The sequence below is a fragment of the Tenrec ecaudatus genome, chromosome 12 (genome assembly GCF_050624435.1).
Source record: "Tenrec ecaudatus isolate mTenEca1 chromosome 12, mTenEca1.hap1, whole genome shotgun sequence".
In the NCBI taxonomy this organism is placed as follows: domain Eukaryota; kingdom Metazoa; phylum Chordata; class Mammalia; order Afrosoricida; family Tenrecidae; genus Tenrec; species Tenrec ecaudatus.
The window spans coordinates 131,267,678-131,287,134 of NC_134541.1; the positions used below are offsets into that span (position 1 = coordinate 131,267,678).

The 19,457-nt window shown below is 55.3% G+C and overlaps 2 protein-coding genes across 5 annotated transcripts; both read left to right on the top strand.

Moving 5' to 3' along the window:
- The first annotated feature begins 1,783 nt into the window (after positions 1-1,783).
- Positions 1,784-8,165, top strand: GPC2 (glypican 2). The gene is made up of 10 exons (XM_075528535.1): positions 1,784-2,111; positions 2,771-2,929; positions 3,210-3,532; positions 4,285-4,365; positions 5,147-5,309; positions 5,733-5,863; positions 6,179-6,328; positions 6,412-6,551; positions 6,640-6,815; positions 7,658-8,165. The coding sequence occupies exons 1-10, from the start codon at positions 1,946-1,948 to the stop codon at positions 7,903-7,905; spliced, it is 1,737 nt and encodes a 578-aa protein (XP_075384650.1). The 5' UTR covers positions 1,784-1,945; the 3' UTR covers positions 7,906-8,165.
- Positions 8,166-9,060: 895 nt separating this feature from the next.
- GAL3ST4 (galactose-3-O-sulfotransferase 4) lies at positions 9,061-15,786 on the top strand. 4 transcript variants are annotated; one of them, XM_075564964.1, is made up of 5 exons: positions 9,061-9,195; positions 10,054-10,225; positions 10,408-10,717; positions 10,905-11,214; positions 14,106-15,786. In XM_075564964.1, exons 3-5 carry the CDS (start codon positions 10,569-10,571, stop codon positions 15,135-15,137), a joined length of 1,491 nt encoding a protein of 496 aa, XP_075421079.1. In that variant the 5' UTR covers positions 9,061-9,195; positions 10,054-10,225; positions 10,408-10,568; the 3' UTR covers positions 15,138-15,786. The 4 variants fall into 4 exon arrangements, with proteins under 4 accessions (XP_075421079.1, XP_075421082.1, XP_075421080.1 ...); XM_075564967.1 differs by having other exon boundaries at positions 10,610-10,717; XM_075564965.1 differs by having other exon boundaries at positions 9,071-9,286.
- Positions 15,787-19,457: the final 3,671 nt, after the last annotated feature.

Genomic DNA, 19,457 nt, shown 5'->3' on the forward strand with positions numbered 1-19,457 from the left:
GGGGCAAGCCCCCCTCCCCCCCCCCCCCGTGACTCGATGACTCAAACGGCAGCCAGGCTGTGTAACAATTTCTCACACACTCCACTCACTCCTCTAAAGTCTTGGCCCAGGCGGTCTCATCGCCAGGCAGACTTTGAGAGACGCTAGATGACGTAGACATGGCCCTCTGGCTCCTTTTTCGTGGAGTGAAGGACCTGCTGCACGGAGAGGCGGCGCTGTGGGGTCTCCAGGAGGAGTCGGAGGGGCGCCGAGTCGGCATGGCTAACCAGCTGAGAGAAGAAAGAAAAAAGCAAAGAAAGACAGGCACGGGCTCCTCCCACGAGCCATGTGCCCATCCTGGCCCGGCCAACTTTCTGGAACGTTTTGGCTCTGGAACTCCCCGAGATAGCACTAGGAATAACGCCACCACCCCGAAATCCCGAAGCAGCAATGGTATTAAAGGGATCTCCCGCTCCAGAAATACCAAACCCACAGCCACTTCTGCAGGGAGGGCCTGAGGGGTTCGAACCACCGATCTGGTAGTTCGCAACCCAGCGCCAAACCCACAGCGCTACCAAGGCTCCTAAAGACACCCCTCCTCACAGCCTCCCCCCACCCCCTGTTGACCATCTCCAAGGATGCTTAAAGCAGACCGCACGCACACCAAAGGCTTCAGAAGGGCCCTTGGCTTACACACAAAACCAAACCCGACCCTCACTCTTTCGGTCGGACTCCACAGGGAAGTGAATGGGGGGGTGGGGAGGGGGGGCCTCGTCACAGGGAAGTGAATGGGGGGCCCTCGACTCCTGGGGGGTGGCAGAGGCGCCACTGTTAAGAGCCAAGGAAAGCTTGCAGAGTTCCAGGTTTCTCTAGAACTATCCGTCTGGGAAAGATCTTGGGGTACTTTATTTGGGGGGTGCGGGGGACGGATGCAGAGCCTGCTAACTGCTGAGAAGAGAATCTATCCGACTCCTGAGACTGCAGCTCAGGGTCCCGGCGCAGGTGACCAGGCCCTGAGGCGCGGACGGGGGTGCTAGTTATCGGGCAGGGAATATGGGGGGGGGGGGAGTGTCTCGGGTGAACGAGGGGCCTCACTGTCTGAAGTTGGGACTTCGACGTCTGGGTACGCCACGATGAAGAAGGGTCACCGCCTCGGGTTTGTCCGGTGACGGTGGCCCGCCACTCCGGTACAAGCACCCGCAGCGCCTGTGAGAGCAGGGACGGCTACCGAAAAGCGCGGGAAGGCGCGAGGCGTCCTAGACGCTGACGCAAACCCAACGACTTTTCAGCCTCGCGGAGCCTAGGAAATGTCGCGAGGCTTGGGAGTCCCGAAGCCGGTGCTCCCCACCTTCCAGTCACGCCGCTCTCTCAGCCTCGTGTAGCCACGAGCTCGGCGGCGTGCAGCTGGTCACGTGGGCTCGGCTACGCCCCGCCTCCTTGCTTTCCCTCCTCCTCCTCCTTCCCGCCCCCCCAGCTCCACCCCGTCCCGCCCCTTCGGACGGCAGTTCCGCGCTCCATTGGCTGGATTCCGGCCGAGGCAATTAGAAACTCCTTCAATCTGGTTGGTCTCCCCCCTGGCCACGCCTTTCGCTCCAGAGCGCCACGCCCCTGAGAAAAACCACGCCTCCTACCTCGCTTACCTCCTTGCTTCGACTTTGTCCCGCCTCCCTGCCAACTTCCCCGCTACATTGGCTGAATTTCTCCATTGACCCCGCCCCCGAGGGCAGTTCTTTGCCATCATTGGCGGGGCCACGCCTCAAGCCCCGCCCCCTGTCCGGCTCCCCGCTCCCATTGTCTCCGCAGATGCCGCCTGGTCCATCTTTCGTGCACTGTGTTCCGTTTTGGGGGGTCGCGCTCTTTTTCTGCACCGCGGTGCAGTCCCGCGGTCGAGAACCAGGTTCTCGAATTCGAGCGTCTCTTCTCTCCTTCTTTGGACGCACTTTCCCATCCCAGGACGGCTGCAGCGATGTCTGCGCTGCGACCTCTCCTGCTTCTGCTGCTGCTTCTGTGTCCCGGTCCTGGTCCGGGACCCGGGAGTGAGGCAAAGGTCACGCGGAGTTGCGCTGAGACCCGGCAGGTGCTTGGGGCTCGGGGATATAGCTTAAGCTTACTCCCTCCCGCTCTGATCTCAGGTGAGGAGAAAGAAGACTAGAAAATTGGAGGATGGGGGCGGGTTGGGGGGGGGGAGTTTTGGCAGGGGCGGGTCCTGACCATCTCACAATAACTCTCTTGCCTTTCAGAAAAACCGTTAAGTCTTCTCATCCGATAGTGATCTCTCTACCTCCTGTAACTTCATTACCAAGATCACCACAGCCCTTCCGTTCACATAATAGCTTTACTCCACCCTCCCACCCCACAAAAAAAGCCCCTTTCTAGTAGTCTGCAACAACCCCACCCCAGTCTGCAGAGTTCCCCGCTCTGTCTTCATGAGGCCTGTCTGTGATAATACTTTTTTGCTCTTCGCACAACCCCATCACTACAAACCCATTCTTCATCCCCCTAGAATAGGTCTTGTAAGCCCCTAGGGGCCCGGTGTTGGAGAGGGTTACCTGAGAAGACTCCCTTGGTGCTCAGGGCAATGTTAAATAGATGATCCCAGGGTGAACTGAGATGAATTTGGGAGGGGGAGGGGGGAATGAGGAGAGAATAGGGTCAGGGAGGGATGAGGGCACAGACAATAGCTGAAACAAGACAGGTGGAAGGGATGGGGAGAGCTCCCAGAGATAGGTGGGAGAAGGAGACATTTCACAATGTCACTTCCCAGCCATTCCTCTGTGTCTCCTCTGCCCAGGTGAGCACCTCCGGGTCTGTCCCCAGGAGTACACCTGCTGTTCCAGTGAGACAGAGCAGAGGCTGACCAGGGAGGCTGAGGACACCTTCCGAGGCCTGGTGGAGGAGAGTGGGTCCTTCCTGGTCCACACGCTGGCTGCCCGGCATAGAAAATTTGATGGTGAGGACCTGGGATCCTCAAACCTGGCCTCATACCTTTCTGTGCTCATGACCCCAGCAAGCATCCTATTCCACTCCGTGTTCCATCCCGAAGGCACCCTGCCTCTCCCCAGCCCTGGTTCACCCCACCCCCAGTCTCTCTCCAGGGCCCTACCCCCTCATTCCTAGTCTGGCCAGGTCTCTGCAAGTTGCTCCGTTTCTAATTCACCTGTCTTTTCTCTCCCCCACCCCCTTCTCTGGCCTCATCCCTACCTCACACCCCTTCTTTGCATTTACCACAGAGTTCTTCCGGGAGCTGCTCTCCGCATCTGAGCGCTCCCTGGCCCAGCTCTTCTCCCGCTCCTACGGCCGCCTATATGCCCAGCACGCCCCCATTTTCAGTGGCCTGTTCTCTCGACTGCGGGGCCACTATGGGGGGACGAGTGGGGGGTTAGATGACACGCTGGCTGATTTCTGGGCACAGCTCCTGGAGAGAGCATTCCCTCTGCTGCACCCTCAGTACAGCTTCCCCCCTGACTACTTGCTCTGCCTCACTCGTCTCGCCTCCGCTGCTGATGGCTCTCTGCAGCCCTTCGGGGACTCGCCCCGCCGCCTCCGCCTGCAGGTGAGGGGCCCCAAGGCCTGAGCTTCAGCTGCCTCTGACCCCTCCTCCTTTGTGCGTCAGTCACACCTGAGCTGGTGACCCACCTGCAGTCTGCACTGCAGCTACCTCTGACCAGGTGATGCCCATCCTGAGCCCATTCCCGCCCCCCTCCCACTTACCCAGTGATCCTTTTGCTTTCCATTGAGTGCCTCCCACCCACATTGGCTGCCCTGCTTTCATATACACCTGCTGCTCCACTCACCAGCCCTTGACCCTCAAGCATCTTGACGCCAATCCCCCCACCCCACCCCACCCTGTTGCCAATGTTCTGGCCTCTTCTGGCTCACCCAAAGATCACTTTGGCATTTACTGTTTGAGAGATGTTTCACTGATGTGATCTCTTATCATTGCCACCTTAACTCTTCAGGCCAGATAGTGGTGTCCTGATTTTCTGTTGAGAAAATCGAGGCCCCCCCCCAGAGGTTAAGGTCTCATGGAGAGTGGTGGTAGATGCAGCCCTCCCACCCAGGTCTCCAAGTTTTTATCCTTATCCATCTCTCCCCAAATTTGGTTCCTTCTGAACCTTCTAGACTATAATTCCTGTGAGACTCTCCAACCTGCCTCCCTATACCACCTGACTTCCCTAACCTGCCTCCCAACCCCCCAACCCTGCAACCCTCACCCAGCCTGCTCATCCCTTGGTGCAGTCTGCTGTCCCCCAAGTCATGACTGGCTCACAACTCCCCTGTCATTTCTGCCCTTGTCTTCTCCAGATAACCCGTGCTCTGGTGGCTGCCCGTGCCCTTATCCAGGGCCTGGCGACTGGAAGAGACGTCGTCAGCACCGCACTGAAGGTTGGGGCTCTGCACATAGATGGGGCCAGGGAGGGGGAGGTAGAAGCGGGAAAGGCCCCAGGAGGAAGAGGTAGGCGCCAGCTGGCAGGAGAAGCCTCCAGGCCTTGGTGTCCCAGGGTCATCTAGGAAAGAAAGAAGGTTAGAGTGAAGTGCCCTTTGGGTCATGATCCATGATCTCTGACCCGCTCTCTGATGACTTATACCCCGCCTCCCACGCCAGCGTCTAGGGGCGTCTATGCTTGGAGTACTGACCCCCTGGGTTCTACACGCCCCCCGCCACTGCCCTGGTGAGGGGCCCTCAATGCCCACCCCCTTCCCTGAAGACCAGATTCGTTGCTTGGTCCTCAAGGCCATGCCCTCCTCTGCGAGCTTCTCCATAGCCTCCCAGCCATCCTGTTTCCTACGCAAGCTTTTCCCTCCTGCCGGCCAGGCTGCCTCACTGCAGTCCCCCTCCGGGACCATGATAGGCTCATTCCTGCCCTTGAACCATTGCTCAGAACTGCCCTCCATCCCCACCCCACTGCCTCTCTAGCTCCATACCGCCTAAGAAGCAGTCTCGATGATCTGGCTCCTAGAGCCGCCCCCTCCCAACCTCAGTAATCAGAGCTGTGCAGTCTGGTCAAACCTGCTGCCCCACAGGTCACTCACCCAGAGGCTCCTGTCTACCAGACCACATAAACTGGGAGCCTGAGGGAGCCAGGGCGTTCTGTGCCCAGCATCAAGCTTGCCTGCGGGCAGCTGTGGTGTTTGTGGCTGATGCCACCATCCTCTCTGTTCCCAGGTGTCGATGTCTGAAGGCTGCAGCCGGGCTGTCATGCGTCTGACTGGCTGTCCTCTTTGCCGGGGGGTCCCGTCGCTTCCACCCTGCCGGGGCTTCTGCCTCAATGTGGCCCGTGGTTGTCTCAGCAGCGGGGGACTGGAACCTGACTGGGGGGGCTACTTGGGTGAGGGGATCAGGAAAGCCTGAGAGGGAGTAAATCGAGGGCTGGCTGTGGTGGGAAGGAGCACTGGGTTATGCTTTGGGCTGCTAACCACCCGATCAGCAGTTCAAAACCACTAGCTGGTCCGTGGGAGCAAGAGAAGACTTTCTACTACAACACCCACAGAGACAGTTCTACTCTGTCCTATGGGGTTGCTGTGCACTGGGGGTCCACGCAAGGGCCATGGGTTGGAGGTTTTGATCGGTAGTGGGGGTGGGGCAGGAGGGAGTCCAAAGACAGATTTGTCAAGGGGCTGGGGAGGAGGGGAGCATTTTTCTGAGGTTCCCTCCACCCAATACCTTGCTGCTTCCTCTGCGACCCAGGTGAGAGACCCTTGTGTGTCTGGCTGCCCCCTCATGTCTCTCTCCCCTGTTTGCCTCCCACAAGATGCCCTCCTTCTCCTGGCCGAGAGACTCCAGGGACCCTTTTCCTTTGAGTTGGCGGCTGAGTCCATTGGTGTGAAGATCTCTGAGGCTCTGATGTTTCTGCAGGAAAACAGTGTGGGGGTGTCGTCCCAGGTACGGGGCAGGGGCTCAGCCTTGGGGGCGGGGAGCAGAGGCATCATCAGCTCAGGTAGCAGGGAAGGGTGGGGGCACAGCCTGGGGTGGAGGGACCATGTGGGTGTCAGAGAAACTGTACAGTATTTTCAGGGGAGACTGAGCATTTTGAGATAATTTGGGGGTGCTCAGGGAGCCTGGTGGTATTAGAGAGGAGATCAAATGTGGGGGGTTTGCCCCAAGATGATGAGGAAAATGTGTGGGTTCAGCCCAAATGAGAGGCAGATGGGGCAGAGATCAGCCACAAAAGGAGATCTCTTCTTCCATGTGCCCCAGGTGTTCCAGGGGTGTGGGGGACCCCACCCAGCACCAGCCCGCACCCGCAGAGCCCCGGCTCCCTGGGAGGAGACAGGCCGGCTCTGGACATCGGCAGGAGTGGAGGAGGAGCGACCTACCACAGCAGCGGGCACTAATCTACCACGGCTGGTGAGTGAGGGCCGCCAGTCCGGTGGACTTGGGCCTTGGGAACTCAGGCCATCACCTCCAGCTCACCCCTCTTTCATACTCAGGTGTGGGAACTCCGTGAGCGCCTCGGCCGGGTGAGGGGCTTCTGGGCCGGGCTACCCCTGTCAGTGTGCGGGGACCCCCGCATGGCAGCGGACATCTCTCAGGAGGCGACACCCTGCTGGACCGGAGCGGGGCGGGGCCGGTGAGAGCCGAGTGGCCTTGGTGGGTGGACAGGCAGGGGATGGACCCCCGAGGGCCCCATGGGAGCCTCAGGCCTGTACTGCTTACAGGTACTTGCCTCCCGTGGTCGGGAGCTCCCTAGCCGAGCAGGTCAGCAATCCGGAGCTAGAGGTGGACATCTCTGGGCCCGACCTCCCAACCCGCAGGAGGCGGCTGCAGCTCCGAGCAGCCACGGCCAGGATGAGGGCGGCCGCTCTAGGACATGACCTGGACCTGCAGGACATGGGTGAGATGCTGGGGTGCCCCTGGCCCTCTCAGCATTGGTCACCCCTCCTGCCCTGGGATGCTCAGCTCTACCCCCAGACGCATCTCTCCAGCCTCTTGAGTCCCTCCCCTGTGGGGCATGCAGTGCCGCTCAGAACCCCCCCCTCCCCCCGGGAATAGCAGTCAGTCATCCCTTTGCTCACCGGTCCTCCAAGTAGCGGGTATTGAGCGCCTACCTCAAGAGTAGGAGAGTGAGTGGCCAGCAAGAGGGTCTCCACCCTTGAGTTCACCACCCAGGGGGGTAGCCGCAAAACCATTCTCTGAGAACAGTGGGAAGCTGCTTCATTTGGACCAAAAAGGCCGTGCGTGGGAGGGTGGCGAGGGCAGGCAGCCAGGGGGAGGTGAGGAGTGTGTGTGTGTGTGTGTGTGTGTGTGTGTGTGTGTTTGTCTATGGGAGAGAATATGTGGAGTTTGCCAGATAGAGAAGGCACAGACGCCATTCATATTTCCACTCTTTCCTTCCACCTCTCTTGTCACCCCCCCCAACACACACACACACACACACACACACACACACACACACACGGCTGCTCTCTGCTGCTGCCTGTTCTGACTTCCTGTTTCTCCTCTCATCCCATCTGTCCATCTGTCTCTCTCTCTGTCCCTGTCCCTGTTTGTCATCCCCATGTCTGTCTGATGTCTCCCATTCTCTCTCACCCTCTCCTGCTCCGTTGTGTCCCTGTCCCCCTCTACCTGCCTCCCTGCCTCTCTCTGTCTGACCCTCTCTCCCCTGTTCTCGCCTGTCTCCCCATGTCTCTTTCCTGCCCTGCCTGTTTGGTGTCCATCTGTGCCCCTTTCCTGCAGATGAGGACGCCAGCGGCTCCGGAGGAGGGCAGCACTACGCCGATGACTGGATGGCTGGGACAGCAGCTGTGGCCCCTCCAGCAAGGCCCCCTCGCCCTCCCAGAAGAGACAGCCCTGGGGGCAAAGGAGGCGGTGGTTCCCGCTACAACCAGGGCAGGAGTAGGGGTGGGGGGCCGCCTGCTGCTTTTCACACCCATCCTATCCTCATCCTTTTCCTCCCAGTCCTGGCCCTGCTTGGACCTCGGTAACAGGGCAGGGGGCACCCTAGCACCAGAAGGGTTCTTGGCCCTTTCCCTTCCTCCCACCTCAGCTGGGACTGGGGAGGAGTTGAAGGGACCCAGATCCAGGAGATTCTTGTTGGTGGGCTTTGAAAAGGTGGTGGTCACATTTTCCCTGTCTTTTGGTGACCGCTCATGGGTATTTATTTAGGAGAGGAGGTGTGGTCTCCAAGCTCCTAAGCCTGGGGCTGGGGTCTGCCTCTAACAAGGGAGAAGGGGAAGATTTTTTTTAGCGTTCAGGTTGGGGGTGGTGGAAGTCGGGGAGGGGTAGAAATCACATGGGGTGGGGGTACCTGGGCTCAGAAATGGACAAAAGCTGGGTGTTGGTGGGGTGCAGGGGAGGGTGTGTGTGTGTGTGTGTGTGTGTGTGTGTGTGTGTGTGTGTGTAGTCAGGACGTGGGGGTCTGGATGTGTTGACTGTTTTCAGTATCGATTTCTTAGATTAACATACAGGAAAAAAGAAGAAACGAAGAGATCCATCCCATGACCTCTGTCTACCATCCCCATTCCTCCTGACCGACTTTCTCCGTGTCATGTTCCAGTGTTTTTGACTCAGTGTTTACTCTGAAAATAAATGCTTAATTTATTGGACTCTGCGTGCCACACTCTGTGCCTGGCAGCCCTCCCTGGCTGCTGCCTGAACACCCCTGGGATTGCCTGTGGCCACCCTCCGGGCCTCCTCAGTGTTGTCCCCTGTCAGATGGGGCGGTTTGTGAGCCTACGGGAGGAAGCACCTTGTCCTTCAAAGGGGGCCATCCAAGGATGACCAGAAGATGCCCACACACTGACGGGCCCCTACCTTCTATGGCTGGGGGTGGGAGGGAGAGGAACCCTTGCTCTCCGTGCCTATGGCTCTCTGGGGACCTGTTAGGTTTCTGACAATGTCGGCTTTTATCTCCTGTCCGCCACTGTCTCCTCTGTCACCTGAATGCATCTTCTGTTCTGTTGAGAGAACAGAAGTTGAGAGAAAAAGCTATCATTGAGTCCTAGGTGCATAAGGAGGGTGGACGGTATCCTCCCAGGGTAGACTGAGGAGCCCCCAAGGAGGAGGAAAGGAGCCCGGGGGAGGGAGAGGGAGAGAGCGGTCCAAGCCGAGGAAGCCGCTGTTGGGACTGGAGGCACAAAGGCAGGGGAGGAGCCTGCACAGAGAAAGTTTGTGGGGAAAGTTAAGCCGAGCGAGCAAGCGAGGAGGAGCCAGGCCCAGGCTGTGGTGGGCGGCAGGCCCGACCCCGATTCCCCTGCCGCTCCCCACGTGGCCTGGTGAGTGGGTGCTGAAGCCCAGAGACCCTCGAATTTATGGAGGGGGTCCCCCGGGGACTGGCAACAGGCTGAGCAGCCGCCAAAGCTGGAGGTGACCGCGGGCTGGAGTGGGAGGAGATAGGGCTGGATAGAGGGAAATGGAAAAATCAGGGCGTCTTGCCTGGGAGGGGATGGGGAGTGGGGGTAGGGCCGGCTGCCGGGTAGCTACTGTGGGCTCGCTGTGTCTGGGGCATCGAAGAAGGGAAGGAGACTGCCCGGTCTTGGAGGGGCCGGGCCAGTAATTGTGGGGTGCAACCCGAAGGGGCGGGACTCGATTCCTTGCTGGTGGGCAAGCTCGGGCCTGGAGAGGAACAAACTCCAGAGTTCAGTGTTTTCCTTTCTGGGTCCGTGCCTTTGTGTCCCAGACACGTCTCTTTTTCCCCAGCGCCTCCCTCCCAGTCTCTTCTGCCGCCTCTGCTGGGGCTGCAGAGTGGGATGGGGTGGCGGTGTGGTTGTCCCTGGACCAGGGACCGGAGCTCTCTAAGAGACCCCCAGGTCTCCTCCAACCTCTGCCACACACTGAGGTTTTCTTGTGCTGGGAGCCCTTAGCTGGAGGGGGACGGGGATGAGGTTGTGGGAGGCTGTCTGAGTTTGCAAGGAGATAGCTGATCTTCTTTGTTAGAAAGACCCCCTTACTTTCCCTCTTCCCTAGTAACCCCCGCCCCCTCCCAGCCCCCTCCCCGCTGTTCCCCATCCAACCCCAAACCCACTGCTTTTGAATCCATTCTGATTCACAGCCACCCCGTGTCCCATCCTCATTGCGGGTGGCTTCTCTGGCCAGCCTCTGAGTAAGGATCCTCATTTCTGGTTTGGTCACAGGTTAAGGTGCTTGGGAAAGCACTACAAGCCTGGCAGTGCCTGGTGACCACAGCTGCCCCATGACACTGTCCTGGGCGGAATCTCAGCTAGCACGCTGGCCCTTTTAGGTGTGATCAGGGCTCTTTCTCCCCTTCCCGCCTAAATCCCAGAGGCTCCGGAGGAGGAACTGGAGGTGAGAGATTGGTGATTTGAGTTGGAGAGGGGAGACAGAGGCAGAGTGCACAGGGAGTAGGCTGGGGGGGGGGGCCTGGGGAGCCAGCACCCCTCCTTGAATTCAGCCTCAGCTGCTTGGGGAAGAGAGGGCTCTTACCCATCTCTTTGGGCGCCGCTCCCTCCCCCTCGTTTCTCTTCTAGACGCTGACGGAGGCAAAAATCTGCCAACTCAGGGGGCAGACGCAACCCAGGAGGCAAGCAGGCCTGGGGAATGACCCCCCATCTCCAGTCGGTGCCTTCAGCGGCTAGCCGGCTACCCCAGGCTCTCTCTGCCTTGGTCCCCCGTCTTGCCCGCTCCTCTCATGCATCGAGTGGGCCACATGGGGCCCCTTTCTCCCACCAGAACAATGCGATTCTGGCTCTGGGGGCCTCGGAGCCTGGGTGTGGCTCTGGGAGTCTTCATGACCATCGGATTCGCCCTGCAGCTCTGGGGGGGCCCCTTCCAGAGAAGGTGAGTTTCCACCTTGTTCTACTTTCCCTGGATGGCCCATTGCCCTATCTGGTGGTGGGATTCGAGGACCCTTAGAGACTCAGAGGGGCCAGGCTGGGAGGTGTTAAACCCTCTGTCCTGTCTGCACCAGGTACTCACACACTTGCTGGTGAGCAACAGGATGCTTCCCCCTCCCTTCGCTCTACAGGCTACCTGGAGTTGGGCTCCAGCTTCGACAGCCCTGGACCTTGTCGAGGCCCCCAAGTCCACCATCCTGCTCCCCCAGGCAGCGATTGGTGTTCCTGAAGACACATAAGTCAGGGAGCAGCTCCGTGTTGAACCTGCTTCATCGCTATGGGGACCGGCATGGGCTGCGTTTCGCCCTCCCTGCCCGCTACCAGTTCGGCTACCCGAAGCCTTTCCAGGCCTCCCGGGTCAAAAATTACCACCCCCAGGATGGAGGCACCCAGTTCCCCTTCCACATTCTCTGTCACCACATGAGGTTCAACCTGAAAGAGGTGAGAGGCATAGGGGAGAGGCAGGACTGGAAAGAGCTGGGCTCGGGCTTATGGTCAAGGGCACGGTGGGGAGGCGGGTAGAGACCTGGGGGCTGTCCAGTCCTCACCTCCTCATAGGGTTGGTCCTAGGGCTACTCAGGTGGGATTTACTGTCCCCGGTCTTTGAGGATCCCTTTCCCAGTAGACCCTGGGATCCAAGTTCCTGCTCACTTCCTTTTGGAGCTAACCTCTTGTCCCTTGCCAAGACCAGAGTACCAGCCTGGTGCCACTGTTTCCCCTGCCCACTTTAACCGCCGAACTCTCTACCCAGGGACCCCTCGCTTTTTTTGGACCCTTCCACTGTCATCGTCAGGCACCTTGCTTGGCCTTTCTCCCATTCTTCTCACCATCTCCGTTGTAGTTGCTAAACCCTAGGCCGGGTTCTGCAAATGATTTTGGAAGAGACCCGGGCCTGGCTCTCCTCCGTCCCAGCTCCAAGACAAAAAAAAAGCCCCAACAAAACCCCAAACTATTGTCATGGAGCAGATTCCAGCTGACAGCCCCATAGAAGGCAGAGTGAGACTGCTGCCTAGGCTTTCCAAGGCTTGGGATCTTTGAGGAACCAGACGGGCACATCTTTCTCCCACAGAGCACCTGGTGGGTTCGGACCACTGATCTTCTAGTTAGTAGCTGGGTCCTTAGTCACTGCTGACACTCCCAGGAATCTCAGTTCTATTGGGGGAAATGAATGTATATGAATGGATGCATACGCGTGTGTGTGTGCGTGCGCGCGCGCACACACACACACACACACACACCTGCAAGCTTTTACAGAAAAGACAGTCAATCACCCTGCAGGTGAAGACTCACAAGGTAGGAACTAGCCTTTATTGAATGCTTACTGAGGGCTGGGTATTAATCTGACGGTCACCTTATAAGGAAGGCATGTTTTAACTGTCTCTCTTTGCCAGATGAGGTGATTGAGCTTCTGAGAAGTGATTTGGTGAGTGATCAGATTGAAAAGTGGCAGAGCTACCACTTGAATCCAGATTATCTACGCCAAAGTCAAAGCTCTTTCCGAGTACTGCGTAGCTGTGTGTGTGTGTGTGTATGTGTGTTCGTGAGTGCTGTGCGTGCGTTTGGCATCGAAGGGAGAGCATTCAGTACAGGTGTGGCTTTCTGGACAGGTGGTTCCACTTCAGCCTCACCATCCAATGCATGTCAAGCTGCTCTGAGGGCGTCTTCATCTTCAATAGCGATTCAAGGATTAGCTTACGGCTTCGTTATCTTTCCCGTTGACCTGGTTGCTGCTGACTTAATTCCAGTTCATAGCCACCCCGCGTGTGTCACAGTAGAACTGCGTCCCAGAGGGTTCTTGGGAGCTGAAGCGTCGGGAGGATGAGGTTCCAGAAGTACATGGGTAGATAGGTCTGTCTTCTTAGGAGCCTCTGGGGGTCCTTGCAAAAGGTGGGTTTTAAAGACAGAATGTTGCAGTCAGGAGAAAAGCTGGCAAAGTAGCAGCAAGATCATGGCAGGGCATGTGTGGATAAGGGAGGGAAGGCGTGTGCAGGTGGTAGAACAAGTTTAGCTGGAGCGGCAAAACTCCTCCTTTGGAGCCAGAGCTGCAAGTAATCAAAGGCTTCGATGGTAGACCACGGGGCGTGAGTGTGGTCGGAGGGGCAGTGAGGGGCCACAGTGGAGAGTGACGTGATGAGAATGCGCTTGGAAGCCGGTTGCTCCGGAGGTCGGGATACTGACCTTCGTTGTTACCACTAGTCCTTGGATGCTGACCATGATCCGTGTACTTGCACCTTCTTCAAGGTAAGCGTCAGCCTACACGTAGCCATGGAGAGCTGAAGGCTCGGAGAAGTTCAGCAACCTGTCTCCAAGGACACAGTTAATAAATGGCAAAGTTGGGTTGGTAGTCCGGGTCCATTGGATGCCCAAATACCATCCTCTGCACCAGTGCCCTGCACGATGCCTGCAGAGACAAATCGTTCATGGGCTGTGCCCTGCTGGACCCCTTGCACTGGCAGTGCCGGGCCAGGGTTTTCACGAAGAGGGGAGGTTCAAGGACACATTCCGTTTTCAGAGGCAGACGCTCCTCGGGAGGCAAGCCGAGGAGAGATGTTCTGATGTAGAGCCACCTTGAGTAGTGATTCAATTGCCCTCTTCCTTCTTGCTGAGATGTGGCTACCATACATAGCCCACCCAGAGGCCAGGGCTCCCCAGTCCCATTCCTACGATGTCTCTTGTTCTCCACGATGCCCAGGAGCCTCAGTACTGCCCTACCCTTCCATCTGGACCATCTACCTGAGATTAATCCCTTCTCCTCCCCCCTTGCTCCCAGGGACTCCTTTTTGTTGTTGTTGTTGTTGTTGTTGTTTTGAGGAACTGCCAAACTCCACAGTAGCCATAACTTAAATGTCAGGCTTAATGATTTTATATTGTTTATTGATTTGAAGAGGCCTGAGGTGGAGAGATTCCAAGTAGGCAGTTCATAGGTTGGAGAAGTGACCACAAAGTCTGGTCCCTAGAAGTTTTCCTGTCCCAGGCAGACAAAAAGGCCCCAGGAGATGAATGGGTTCTTGGAGAAAATGATGCTCCACGCTCCTCTCCCTCCTTTATCCCACATAACCTTCACAACCACCCGGAGAGGAAGGTATGCTTAGCCCCATTTTGCAGATAAGCAAATGGTGCCTCAAAGATCATCAATAAATGTGTCCAAGACCATGCAGACAGTGAGGGACAGCTTTTGGATGGGGGTGGGGGTCGGGAGGTGTCTCGGCAGAACTGTCAGAAGGAGGTTTGATAAACCTGGGGTTTGGGGTAGAGGGGAGGGGGCAGTTTGGCGTAGTTTGTGTCTCTGTGGCCCAGTTATCCTCCTTTTGTCTGCTCTCTCGTCTCTGCAGGTCCTTCGGGTCATGCCTTCTGACAGCTTCTTCTTCTCCATTGTCCGAGACCCAGCAACTCTGGCCCACTCTGCCTTCTCCTACTATAAATCCACCTCCTCAGCCTTCCGCAAGGCCCCCTCCTTGGCGGCCTTTTTAGCCAATCCTCGAGCCTTCTACCGACTGGGAGCTCGCGGGGACCACTATGCCCGGAACTTGCTGTGGTTTGACTTTGGCCTCCCCTTCCCCCCAGATATGAAGACCGCGAGAAGGAATTTCCATCTTCTCAGAGATCCCAATGCTCTACAGTGGCATGTCCCGCCTGCCGGTGCTAACCCTCCAGCCCACACCCTGGAGCCCAATGCCTTCTTCCATCCTGTTCCCACGGTGGCCAATGGTCATCGCCAGGCATCCAGCCCTGTCTCTTTAGATCAGAGGTCTTCCTCTTTAATCCAGTGGGGTCTGGCCTGGCTAGACTCTGTCTTTGACCTGGTTTTGGTGGCAGAGTACTTTGATGAGTCGCTGGTCCTGCTGGCAGATGCCCTGTGCTGGGGTCTAGATGAGGTGGTGGGCTTCATGCACAATGCACAGGCTGGAGGTGAGCGGGCCCTCAGTGCTCTCAGGGAAGGGAGGGTGACTGATGAGGAACAGCAGCTGGCTGCACGAGCCCGCGCCTGGAACAATCTGGACTGGGCTCTCTATGACCATTTCAACCGCAGTCTATGGACACGCATCGAGCGATATGGCCAGAGCCGGCTGGAGAGCGCCGTGGCTGAGCTCCGGGCTCGGCGAGAGGCCCTGGCTAAGCATTGTTTGCTGGGGGGCGAGGCTCTCGACCCCAAGTATATCACTGACCATCGGTTCCGTCCTTTCCAGTTTGGGTCAGCTAAGGTTTTGGGTTATGTACTTCGCAGTGGACTGAGCCCCGAAGACCAGGAGGAGTGTGAGCGACTGGTGACCCCTGAGCTACAGTACAAGGACAAGCTGGATGCCAAGCAGTTCCCCCCGACAGTCTCACTGCCCGTCCAGGCTTCCAGGCTGCTTTCCCCGTAGACATCAGGCTGCAGAGGCAGGCTGAAGCGCAGTGATGTTAGAGCTACTAAACAAGAAGAGCAGCAGCGCTGTAGACGCCGCTGAGGACTGGTGATGTCTTGGGGCACTCAGATAGGATTTTCTGCATCCCTCAGAAGGGATGCCTACCTGCTAGGTGACGAAAGGAGGTCCATCCTGCATTAGGCCTTGTCTCTGGCCTTTGCTTTGGAAATCCTTCCGTTCCCGGCAGCTCTTCTTCTTCCTTAGCTCATTTGCCCTTTCCCAGCCCCCTGGCAGGTCTGTGTAGCACTTTTAAAAGCCACCTAGAGGAGCCCTGGTGGTGTAGGGATTGCATGTTGGGCTGTGGTCTGCAAGGTCAGCAGTTCGAAACACCAGCCGCTCCATGGGAGAAGAGATGGGGCTGTCTACTCTCATAAAGTTACAGCCTTGGAAACTCACAGGGGCAGTGCTACCCCTATACTATATATAGGGTCGCTATGAGTTGGCATCGACTCAATGACAGAGAATGAGAGAGTGGCAAAAGATGGCGTGAGCCAGAGAAAGTTTGGGGGATGGTGAGCTGGAATCATAAGTCCATTTCTCTATAAAGTATCTGTTATTGGGCTATGTTTATTTAACTATGAAATGTCTGTCGAATGAATAAATCATTTGAAACATCTGCTTGATTTATGTAGGACAGAGGAGGCGAGTTGGAGAATCTTCCTGGGGAAAAGTGAGGCTGGTGGGAATTCTTTTAATATGGAACCACCTTCTTTCGCTAAGAAGTCGTGACTCTCCTAAATTTCTTGGTGGGGGGGGGGTGTTGGGTGGGTATTGTGTACATCATTGATGATGCACAACAAGGTTGGCTTCTAAGCCCCTCCTCTGCTTCCTTCACAGTGTCAAGGATGGGGGATTTTTCCGTGTTAGGAGATGGAGATGTGGCTAGGACTCCCCAACAGTTGAAGGCCTCTTTCTTCCTTTGTTGCTGGAGCTGGTAGTCCCAGGGGCTCTTATCCCTTAGAGGCTCTGTGGATCACAAGGTGGATTGTGGCCAAAGCCATTGTCATACCAGGAAATCAGCATGATAAAGTAGCCATCGAGGGCAATGCCACCTGGAAGAATGGGTGTCATTGTTAAAATCGGGAGACAACCTGGGATCCAATGTAGCCCATGATTCATTTTAGGGACATTTTCTTGATGTCACCCTCTCTGGCAACTTTCTCCAGGGGGCAGGTCAGATTCAGCATCCACATGTTGGGGGTGGGAACATGGAAGGCCATGCCAATGGTCTCATTCCACCTTGTCCACAGGCTTGGCAGCACCCATGTATGCCAAGATGATGTTCTGGGCAGCCCCTCGGCCATCACACCAGGTTCCCATAAGGGTCACCCACCATTCCTTAGGGGTAGTGATGGCATGGACTGTGGCCATCAGACTCTCCATGGTGCCAAAGTTACCATGGGTGACCAAGGCCAGGAAGGCCACCTCACTGGTGGTGCAGGAGGCACCAGACCAGAGTCGCCAGACTTCTCACTTACGCCCATCACAACCATGGGGGCATTGTCTGAAGGAGTAGAAACGAAGTGAGCCCCAGCCATCTCAAAGGTGGTGAAGACCCCAACGCACTATACAACATACTCGGTACCAGCATCATCCCATTTGATGGCAGCAGGATCTCACTTCTGGAAGACAGGTCGGCAAGTTTCCTATTCCTAGCTCCGACCGTACCACTGGACTTGCCATGGGTGGAGTCGTACTGGAACATGTGACGTAAAGCGGACAGTTGAGGTCAGTGAAGGAGTCCTTGATGGCAACCACTTCCACTTTGCCAGAGTTAAAAGCAGCCTGGGTTGCAGACACACTATCAAATATACCAAAGGAAACATACAGCCTAAATGTCACTTAAAGACATGAATGACTGGGACCGACTAAAAACAATACACTTAGGTGCATCAAAAGACTTCATCAAACAAAAAGAGAACCCACAGAGTGGGATATATATATATATGTATATATATTCATTTTATTGGCGGCTCTATAGCTCTTATCAGAATCCATCCATCCATTGTGTCAAGCACATTTGTACATATGTAGGCATCATTTTCAAAACATTTTCTTTCTACTTGAGCCCTTGCTTTCAGCTTCTCATTTCCCCACTTCCTCCTCCACCCTATCCCTCATGAACACTTTATAATTTATAAATTATTATTTTTTCATGTCTTACACTGACCCATGTCTCCCTTTACTCATTTTTCTGTTGCTTGTCCCCCTGGGGTTGGTGGGTACTCATATACTGATCACAGTGATTGGTTCCCCCTTTCTCCCCCACCTTCCCCTCCCTTTCAAAAATCATTTTATTGGGGGGTTCATGCAGCACTTATCACAATACATAAATACATACATTGTGTCAAGCACATTTGTACATTTGTTGCCATCATCATTCTCCAAACACTTTCTTTCTACTTGAGCCCTTGGTATCAGCTCCTCATTTTTCCCCTCCCTCCTCCATTAATCCTTGATAATTTACAAATTATTTTTTTGTTATTATTTTCATATCTTACACTGACTGATGTCTCCCTTCATACATATAAGGGGGTTATATGTAGATCATTGTTATCGGTTCCTCCTTTCTCCCCCCACCTTCCCCTTCCCCTTCTGAGGACTCTCATTATTGGTCCTGAAAGGTTTATCTGTCCTGGATTCCATGTGTTTCCAGCTCTGATCTGTACCAGTACAAATTCTCTGGTTTGGCTGGCTTTGTAAGGTAGAATTGGGGTCATGATAGTGGGCAGGGAGGAAGCATTAAAGAGCTAGAGGAAAGCTGTGTGTTTTGTCAGTGCTATGCTGCACCCTGACTGGCTTGTCTCTTCCTTGTGACCCTTCTATGAGGGGATGTCCAATTGTTTACAGATGGGCTTTGCCTCTCCACTCTGCCCTCCCCATCATTCACATCGATACGATATTTTGTTCTGGGTCTTTGATGCCTGATACCTCATTACATCGACACCTCATGATCACACAGGCTGGTGTGCTTCTTCCATGTGGGCTTTGTTGCTTCTCAGCTATATGTCTGCTTGATTATCTTCAAGCCTTTAAGACCCTAGATGCTATATCTTTTGATAGCCGGGCACCATCAGCTTTCTTCACCACATTTGTTTAGGAACATATCTTTTTAACAATGACACAATAGGCAAAGGACTAATCTCTAAAATCTCTAATAAAAAAAAAACAAAACTGCAACACATTGTGAAGAAAAAGACAAATAACCAAACTTAAAAATGGGCAAAGGACATAAACAGAGAGTGCACTAAAGATGCCATGTACCAGGCAAAGAGATGTGGGAAGCAATGTCACTCTCACTAGCCTTCCGGGAGATGCAAATCAGAGCAATGGTGAGATACCAGCCTACATCAATGTGACAGCCGGGTTAAAATAAAGAACAACCAAACAATAGAAAAGAACAAATGCTGGGGAGGCTGCAGAGAGATTAGTGTCCTCACACACTGCTGGTGGAGCTGCAAATATGCACAGCCTCTGTGGAAAGCAACAGGACGCTCTCTCAACCAACTGTGAATTAAAAATTCCATGTGATTCAGCAAAACCTCTGCTGGATATATATCCTAAAGAAGAGTGTGCTCCTAACACCGTCTGTCGTCAATCTGAGACTTACGAGTGAAGGGGTGGAGTTTAGCCTGTCCATCAGGTCGCAGCTTGGTGACCTCATTTAGAGGTGCTAAGGAGATAAATTGCTCACTGGAGCTGGGACACATGCTCACTCCCCAAGAGACATTGCTGCAGAAAAGACACACCGAGCTAAGCTAGTGCCCTGAACCTGGAGGAGCCACGTGAAGACCCCTGCCAGCACTGTGATGCTTACACCGACACTGGATCCACAAGGCTTTCCACCCACTGGCCTGTGATCTTCCTGCACTCGGCGTCATTGCATATGTTACATGAGTCTGAATAGGACTTTATAGATTGGTATCGGACAAATGGGTTAATATCAGATGTACGGACTTGATCTGGACTGGGCTGGGATGTTTTCTCAATATACAACTGCTCTTGTAGATAAAGCCCTTTCTTATACACCTGAGTGTCTATTCATTTGTTTTCCTAGTCTACCCAGACTGACAGAGAATTATAGCATGAACAGACACATGCACACCTGTGTTCACTGTATTGCTGTCCACAATGACAAGAAGATTGGAACAACCTAAATGCCTGTCGGAAACAGAATGGATAAAGAAACTCGGGGACATACACACAATGGAACACCGCAATGCTCAAAAACAATGCTGAAAAGACAAAGCACTGAGGGCACAGATGGACGTGCTGAGT